Here is an 8834-nt window from a genome sequence, read left to right as displayed (position 1 = left end):
TTTATGCATGCTGAAGCCTGCTTCTATGCTCACAGACATTCTCTCTAGATCAAGGCACTAGAATATAAAAAGGTTTAAAACAGCTATTATGTTCCTTCTTATCCCAGCATCATGAATCTACTTATCTACAATTGTAAAGTCAGAGTGATATTTTCATCTGCTTTATTTTTCTATGTGCACATGCACCACTACATCCCTTGAATTATACAACCAGTAATTCTTTCTATCCTCTTTCTGTAATGCTGACTCTGGGTTTTACAGGATTAAAATACAATTTTTCTAGGTTGTAAATTCAAAGAAAATTAAATACCTTTGGTAAAAAATAGATGTATTTAACAAGATTAGAAAAGCAAATTGTTATGCCATCAAAGAGTATAAAAATGTACACAACAAAAATATAAAAAATATAAACAAACAAAAGAACCTTGAAGGCACTAGTGGGAGGAATAAAGACACTTCATTGGTTTCAATTTTTTCCTCCTTGCTCACATATACTGACCAGGCATTTTGAAAAATGACAGGAACCTGACTGGGGAAAAAACATAGAAAAGTGTGCAGTCTTTTTCACATCTATAAGTGAAAAATGTTTAACTCAGAATAACACAGTTTTAAGCAATTAACACTTTAATTTAGGACATTTAATTTAGGTTACTGCAATAAGTGAAGTAAGATTCCAGATGTTTAGAATGATAAGCCAGAAGTAACTGACCTGCAGAAGGAAGGCTATTAGAAGAGTTCGGGCTTTGAGCATTTCTAAACTTAAATCTTTTAAAATTCAGGATGAGCAAAAGAGATGATATTATATATTTATATCAAGGTGGAGGAAAAGAAATCCTCATTAATGCATTCTGCTCATAGTTTTAATGGGCTTTCATGTGTTGTTACATTGCATACATAATCCCAGTTTCATTTCTTCTCTCTTCATTTCACCAGAACCATCAATCTTGAACATGGAAGATTTTCAAAGGAAACAACTGAGATTATACAAGGAGATTAATGCGCAAGCCCCAGAACAGAATAAGCTTCTAGTTCAATGTGCTGTAGAAGAATGAAGTTCCTTTTATCCTTCTGTATTTCCTTTACACACACAGTCACACTCCTCATGATGATCCAAAGGGACATCTGTCAGAGATTTATGCAAACCTCTTATGCCACTTCTGGGCTTCAGCTGCAGGACCTGCAAGGGAACAGTCCAGCTGTCATTTTAAATGCCATTAAAATAAGCAAATCATTAAATAAAAACCAGTATTTGTCTGTGACAGGTACATATTCATCTTGCAATCCTATTCATGATTTATGCATGACCCAATATATCTTAGCCCATAAATAATTTACTAAAGAAGGCTTTGGCTTCTTTGTTCCAACATTTGCAAATATAAATCACTATAATAATTTAAAAATTGTGATCCTCATACATTGGAGTTCCCAATTAGTATTTAATATTGAAATAAACTATATGCAAAGCTTATCCTAATTCAGGGTACAGAAATCAAGATGGGTAGCCATCAGTCAAATTCTTACAGATGAAGACTGTAGTTCCTTCTACTTGTTATTCACCTGTAATTTCCCTAACAAACTAGCAGTGTCAAGATTGAGGCTATTTTGAGACTTCAGTGCTGGCACGCTGGAGAAGAGGAATAGGGAGGGGGGAATTGAGATAATTGTAATGTTGTAGCCAAAATAAAATACTTTCTCTTGGGAACCAAGGACATTCCTGCAGGTGCTTGGAAGGAGGGGATTGGAGTCACCTAGCAACTGGACAGCATCCTGATTGGACCATGTGACTAATTGTTTTGAAAAGGTAAAAAACTTATATTTTTAACTAGGTCAAAACAGTGGGAATAATCAGAATGGGTTTTCACCAGCCTGTGCCAGTATGATATATCTAGTAAACCTATTCTTTGAGGAATTTGCTTGCCTCAGCAAATGGAATCCTGACAATCAGTTGAAAGTAACAGTAGTTAGAAACATAAAGGAATTCTTAAGGCGTCAGTTTGTCAAGACAAGACAAAACTGCCTCAAAAAATGATGTGTAAATTGAAATCTCAAATATTGCCATCCAAGCATGATAGAGTTTGCTAATCATCATCTATTATTATAGTTTTCTTTGGCCCCATTTTTTAAATACTATACCTCATGATACTTTTTGGTGACTTTGGTAGGGACACATTGACATTCACTGCAAGAATGTTGACAACAGGCACAATTTCCACCGCAGCGTTTAACCAGAAGACAAAGTGGCCAAAAAATGGTGTCTGTTCGTTTCAATTCTTCTCGTACTGACACTGAAAAGTTACGTGGAGTACAGCTATACATTCTTACTTCCTCCTTCAGCAGGTTCAAATCTACAACTAAACAACAAACCAATATTTATTGTTTGCTTCATTTGCTCATTAAATTCTTTTAGAAAAACTATGTAGAAACAAGAGCTATGCAAATATTTTTGAGATAATACCATGCCAATAGGTTTTCTATGGTTTAGTGAAGTTGTGAATTTCAAGATATAATTTATACAGTTGTAATATTTTTCTGAGCTAGGAACCTACCCAATAAAATCAATATGTCTATGGCTGACAGTAAGTATCTATTTACCTTCTGATGTTTATATGGACGGAAAGAAAGAACTTCAAGATTACAACAGTGGCTAGAAGAGATGTTAAATAAGATGATAGATATGACACCACAACTCTTCCTTCTGGGTATAGTAAGGGATAATTACAAAAAAGAAGAAATATATCTTATGGTATACATACTAACGGCAGCGAGGTTGATATTCGCACAAAATTGGAAATGCAGAGAGAACCCACAGGAGGTAGAAATAATTAACAAAATATTGACCTGTGCTGAAATGGACAGGTTAACAATGGAGCTCAAAGATAAAGATGAATCGGAATTCTATGTAACCTGGAATACATTTTATAAATGGCTAGAGAAAAGGAGGAATCTAGGGATAGGGAATTAGAAACAGAGTAAAGGAAAGTAGAGAAAAATAAATAAAATAAAGAAATATTAGATAGGAATAAATTGGATTTGAATAGGTACAAAGGGAATATGTAACTGAAATGTGATTGAATGTACAAAAAGAAAGAAAAAGTGCTAGAAAAGTATGTACCAGACAAGTCTCACCAAGTCTAATGTTTTTAAATTGTATATTTAATAAAATTAATAATAATAAAAAAGAACTTCAAGATTACTGATGACCACTTAAGAATGGTCCTCCTTCTCTTTTTCCTTTCCTTTTCTTAGATGGCCTAATCTGATGCCCCCCAAATATGGTGTACTTTGGTTTCAATAACTTAAGCCCATAAGAAGGAAATATATAAAGTTTGTAGATTTTAACAACAGTATATATCACGTTTCAAAATACATTTTAAAAAGTGGGTTCCAAAAAAAAGTCTGCCCCTGGAACAGTAGCATGTAATTTTTTCATTGGTAAAGGACAAGCTAACAGAGATCTCTGTTTTAATCTCATAATTCTATGTAACTGTGGTCATTTTGTAGCCTATTTTGATTTTATTTTTTAAATTAGATTTTTTTAGGAATATAAATTTCTTAAAAGTCAAAAACTTCAAAATCTAACCTTATATATTGATTCTATATTAAAATATTTGGATTAGCCAATTGGATTTTATGCTTTATCAAAATGTATTATACTGCAATATATATTTGTAGCACTTTACTTCACATGGGATATTGACTACAGTTTCACAAAGTGCTTGAACAAGTCTCTGAAGTGAAAAAGTGGGGGGAAGGGGGATTCTTTATTCTTCTTATCTTTTTGATAGGTGTCTTTTAAGAATTTGCAGGACATAATGCTAGCTTTGTGTATCAGTGAATAGTTAATATTCCTGTAAATGTTTACTTAACAAGAGAAAAAGTTAATAGATCTGTGCAGGAAACTCAATTGAAAACTCTATTATTCTGAGAAAAATTATAAACCCTTTGAACTGGCTCTCATTCATTCATCAAATTTGACATGCTAGTCAAATAACTTTAAAAGGGGAAGGAGGCTTGTTTGTAATGGCAATGTAACTATGATTCAGAACTATTACCTGAAAACTAATTCCAACCCAAACAGGGAAGTGTTCATACTAGGTAGATTAAAAAAATGCTTCTCACAAAGTTTGAGGTCTACAAATATAACTCTTCAACTTGAGTGAGGATAAATTTGCTGGACATGCACTAGTATTTCAAGTTTAAATTAACTCAGAAAGGATTGGAGAGAAAGGGAAGTAATTAAAATTGCTATTCAAAAGTCCAATATGGGGACTAGAGTTGCCTTATTGAGGTGATGGACAGCAGATAACATAAAATAAAATAAGTACAGTACAGTACAGTACAGTACAGTACAGTACAGTACATACAGCTTTGGATGCCATGGATACTACTACAATAAATTTTCATATAAATGAAGTATAAATAAGTTGGGTTTTTTTTTACTGATACTCAATTTTTCTGCTTAAGTGCAGGTAACTGATTTTGGATGAAATTCGTATTAGCATAAATTCTGCTTTCATTTCAAGCATAAAACATCCATCTTTAGCCGAGGTGGTGCAGTGGTTAGAGTGCAGCACTGCAGGCTACTTCAGCTGACTGCTAGCTGCAGTTCAGCAGTTCAAATCTCATTGGCTCAAGGTTGACTCATCCTTCCATCCTTCCAAGGTGGGTAAAATGAGGACCCAGATTGTTCGGGGCAATATGCTGACTCTGTAAACTGCTAGAGAGGGCTGTTAAAAGCACTATGAAGCGGTATATAAGTCTAAGTGCTATTGCTATCTTACAATAAAAGGAAAAAACTGCTTCCCACACTAAAAGCAGTAGTTAAAGATGAAAATACACACTGATTAAATCCTAATGTCAGTTCCAACAAATAGGAAACATAAAAAACATGTCTTTTTAATTATGAAATATTAAGGAAACTTATATGTTCTTTTAAAATATATTTCAAGAAAGGACACATACAATTAATTTGGCCATGTAATTTTAACATGTTTAGATCTGACTAAATTCCAGACAATCAATTTGAAAACATTCAAAAGATTAACTTGGTATTTCAGAAAGTATAGTATTATTTATCTCTGTATCATATAGTGCATTTACAATATTTCATAGAAAATGAAATAGCTGTTTTTGATTTTGAATAAAACCATTAGTATATATATTTTTTAAATATATTATTTCTAGAAAGCTTTTATTTTAACAGTTATTTGAAAAGTTGGAGTTTTACAGATATTATTACCAGCAAGAACCAGTTTGGTTACCAGACTAGAAATAGGGAACGTTTGAGCTCTAATGCTGCCCTGAGCACAAAGCTAGCTATGTGACCTTGGGCTAGTCACTTTCTCTCAGCCCTAAAATGGAAGAACTGGCAAATTACTTCCGAAAAAATCTTGCCAAGAAAACTGCAGGGACTTGTTGAGGCAGTCTCCAAGAACCTAACACAAATGAATGGAAGGCAAGAAATGTAGGGCAATAAAATGTAAAATATTTACAACGAATACACAACCATGTTAAGCACACACTCTTACCAAAAACTACTATTCAGTCTGTTTCATATTGCTTAAACAAGAATTGCTAATAAGTTATATACCAAATAACTTTCAATGTTAAATTTGGCATTAAAGTTGTACTTTCTTAGAAATCATCAATATTTTTAAGCCCCAGGAACTATGCCTTTCAACATAATTTTTTTTAAAAGGGAGCACACAATTAAAAAGAACCCTAAACCTTTCATTTCTGCAATAATTCTGCATGTCAACAGTGAATACCATGTCATCTCAATGGGGCACATTTTCTGCTTTAGGCTATTACATTACAGACTTGGTAATGCAATTTGAGGGTGGTCCTTTAAGATGTCTGCCACAATTCTGTGATATGTTTATTCAATGGCAATTCTACTTTAGTGTCTTATTCAAATACTTTTAAAGATTAGTTCAATATTGTTTTCTTTTGGAAGTTGTTGATGGGAAAATCATTATTTCGTCAGATTGGCCTTTTTAGAATGGAATGCCCGTGCTTCATTTGGCAAGAATGCAAAGTGTCTCCACACATAAATACATACATAATGACACACATAGTCATATAAAACTAAAAGCAATATTTTAACCAGAAAGGCATCAACATGTATTTTAAAATAAATATGTTCAAGAACAGCAGTACTTCACTGAAGAAATTAAAAAACAAGATACATCCAAAAGATGACAGCTATAACTTTATTCTGTTTCAGACTAGTCAAACATCTACAAGTAAGTTTAGATAAATTTACTTATTCATCATTCCAGGTAATACTTTATGTTGATTGTGATTTTAAATTTCATTTGAATACCTTTTTCCCCCACAGAAATGTGTGTTTCCTGTTTCACTTACTGAAATTATCGCTTACTTAATTATTACATTAAGGCAGTGTTTTTGAATTCATACCAAAAAGTAAGCCTCTGGAGCAGAGTGAGAGCTGCTTTTAAACAGTCATTCACAGGCCTTCTTATAAGTATGCAGCAGTATCGCAGCATATAAAGGAAATTTTAAAGGCAATCAAAAGGAAACTATTTTCTGGTGCAGCACGCAGATAAGGGACATGTTTTAACAAGAATCTGTCCTACTGATTCAACAGTGTACTGTCTAATGTTTTGAATGACATGAATCCTGTGCTGAAAAAAATGGAAGACAAACAGGTGGAACAAATCTGCCCTGAAGGGTCAATGCAGCTGTGCCTCATGTTCCATCACTTAGAAAGATTATTTTACTAGTCAGGGGACTACTTTTGTTTTTTTTAATTATGTTCAGGAGTATAAAGAGATAACTGCTGGGTCGGACTGAGAATCTCTCAGTCCACAGTAGCTTCTACTTAGCTTACACTCTATAGCTTTAGATGGATTAATTTCTATGTAAGGACCACAGGTTTGCAGTTCAAAACATGTATACTCCATGGATTTATGAAAGACTAAAATGCATAAAGAAGTCAGCAGCGGAACAGGTTAGACAAGGAGTGTCAGGACAGAAATCTATTAACTGGCAGTTTGAACAAATAGGGACTTTGCACTGAAAAAATATTTCAGTCTTCTTTTCTACTGGCTAAAGCACTATCATTAAAAGGTAGGGGTAACCATGACAATCACTATCAATTGTAGTGATAGAGCACAGAGCATATAGTGACCTTCCCCAATCCTTGAAAAGAGGATAAACATATTTTTAAATTTTATTTATCACATTTATATAGATGCCCATCCCATGCCTATTATTGTGGCTGGACTACAATAAAAACAGACCAAAAACAAACATTAAAATTATATAATAAAACATCAATATTAATTTTAAAGAGAGTATCTTGAGAAATACAGTGTAATCATCTCAGCAATTCTTTGTTCCCCTGCGATCCCCAAGCCTACTGACACTGAAACAAACTTAATTATCCTCTGGGCTGATAAATAAATTCACTAACATTTTATTAGACCATTTCTAGATAGTCTCATTTTACATTCTGAAAGTAGTAAGCAACTTCAAAAATAATCATTTTACATACATGTGCCATCAATTAATGGTTTCATGGATATATAACTTGGTTTATCAAGGGCTTTGGATATTCAATAAAAGAAAGAAGAAAAAGCAAGAGAAAAAAATTACGAACATTACCTCTTGATTTTCTGCCATGAATGTAGGCTTTCCCGAGAAGGTGCCAAGCTGGTTTATATAGGTCTTCCAAATCTAACTGCCACCTGTCAGGCTCAAGGTACCTGATGAGTTCTTCTATGGTACTAAATGCAGCAACAGCATTGTTTAGCAATTCTAATGGTAAAGCTGATGGTGGCAACACTGTTGGACTGGCTGATTCAATGTGGAGCTGCAATGGGAGAAAATAAATCATAATCTTTATACGGTGTCTGTAGTTACAAACAATCTAATATAATTACGTAATAAGATACCTAATTTCAAAATATTATAAAAGCAAAAAACAGAAAAATGAACTGCTGTACATTTATTTAGCAACCAGGATAAAAAAAACCTAGAAACTGGCTGTTCTGTAGGTCATCCAGAAATTAAAGACTTCACACTTTCACCTCTAAAAGCAATGAAAATCTTATCCTAGTGTTAGATAAACTACTCCAGATTAAAGCTAAATCTTAAACATCTACAATGCACACAATCTTATCCAAAAGCTGAATGACGGGCAGAAATTTATTAAATGGGAATTAGGAATGGAAAATCCTGCCTGTTAGGCCAGATACTGCAGCTTTAATTTTAGAAATGTCTGAGACTATTTCAGAAGAATAATCAGCAGAATTGTAGAGAACTCTGTAGAGAACATTGTATTTAGTCATGATTTGACAAAAAAAGAAATTGCCAGGTTTCGTGGCAGTTATCTTGCAAATACCAATTATTTAGATAATAGCAGAATTCCAAGTAACACTACAGGTTTGACCTATTCATATTTTCTACCAAATGTCACTTGTAATCCGCAAAACCAAATCAAAATGTGAAAATCAAGGAAATAAATATTGAAAAAAATACCATAGTTTGTTATGATGATAAAAGAGGCAAAAACAGTGGCAGGAATCCAAAAATTTGAAAGTAAAATAATAATACATATTAACATCCGGAAGTAGGGAATGATACAGTTAAAATAAGAGCATTGCTATTTTACCTCTCATGTCACATGTTCATCAAAAAATATTCAAATATTTGAATATCTCATTTTTAAAAAATCTAGAATGGCATGTAAAACACTTTTAAGTATTAGATAGCTCCAAATAATTTATGTCAGTCATAATACTCTGTGTGAATAGGATAGGAACTAACTCATATGTAAATATGCTAAGTTAACAACTCCTTGCAGTGAA

At 33.2% G+C, this 8834-nt stretch overlaps 1 protein-coding gene across 1 annotated transcript in view; it reads right to left on the bottom strand.

Moving 5' to 3' along the window:
* Positions 1-905: 905 nt before the first annotated feature.
* The window catches only part of PDGFC (platelet derived growth factor C), a 158394-nt gene continuing 150465 nt past the window's right edge, over positions 906-8834 (bottom strand). Inside the window, exons 4-6 of the mRNA XM_070948534.1 lie at positions 7630-7837; positions 2134-2351; positions 906-1177 (exon numbers count right to left, since the gene is read on the bottom strand). Coding sequence (XP_070804635.1) covers positions 1061-1177; positions 2134-2351; positions 7630-7837 — 543 coding nt within the window. The 3' untranslated portion in view covers positions 906-1060. The remainder of the gene's footprint in view (positions 1178-2133; positions 2352-7629; positions 7838-8834) is intronic.

This window comes from Pituophis catenifer, unplaced genomic scaffold (assembly GCF_029215685.1).
Source record: "Pituophis catenifer annectens isolate HBS135680 unplaced genomic scaffold, rPitCat1.0.hap2 SCAF_8, whole genome shotgun sequence".
Lineage (NCBI taxonomy): Eukaryota > Metazoa > Chordata > Lepidosauria > Squamata > Colubridae > Pituophis > Pituophis catenifer.
This window is presented reverse-complemented; position numbering and strand designations above follow the sequence as displayed.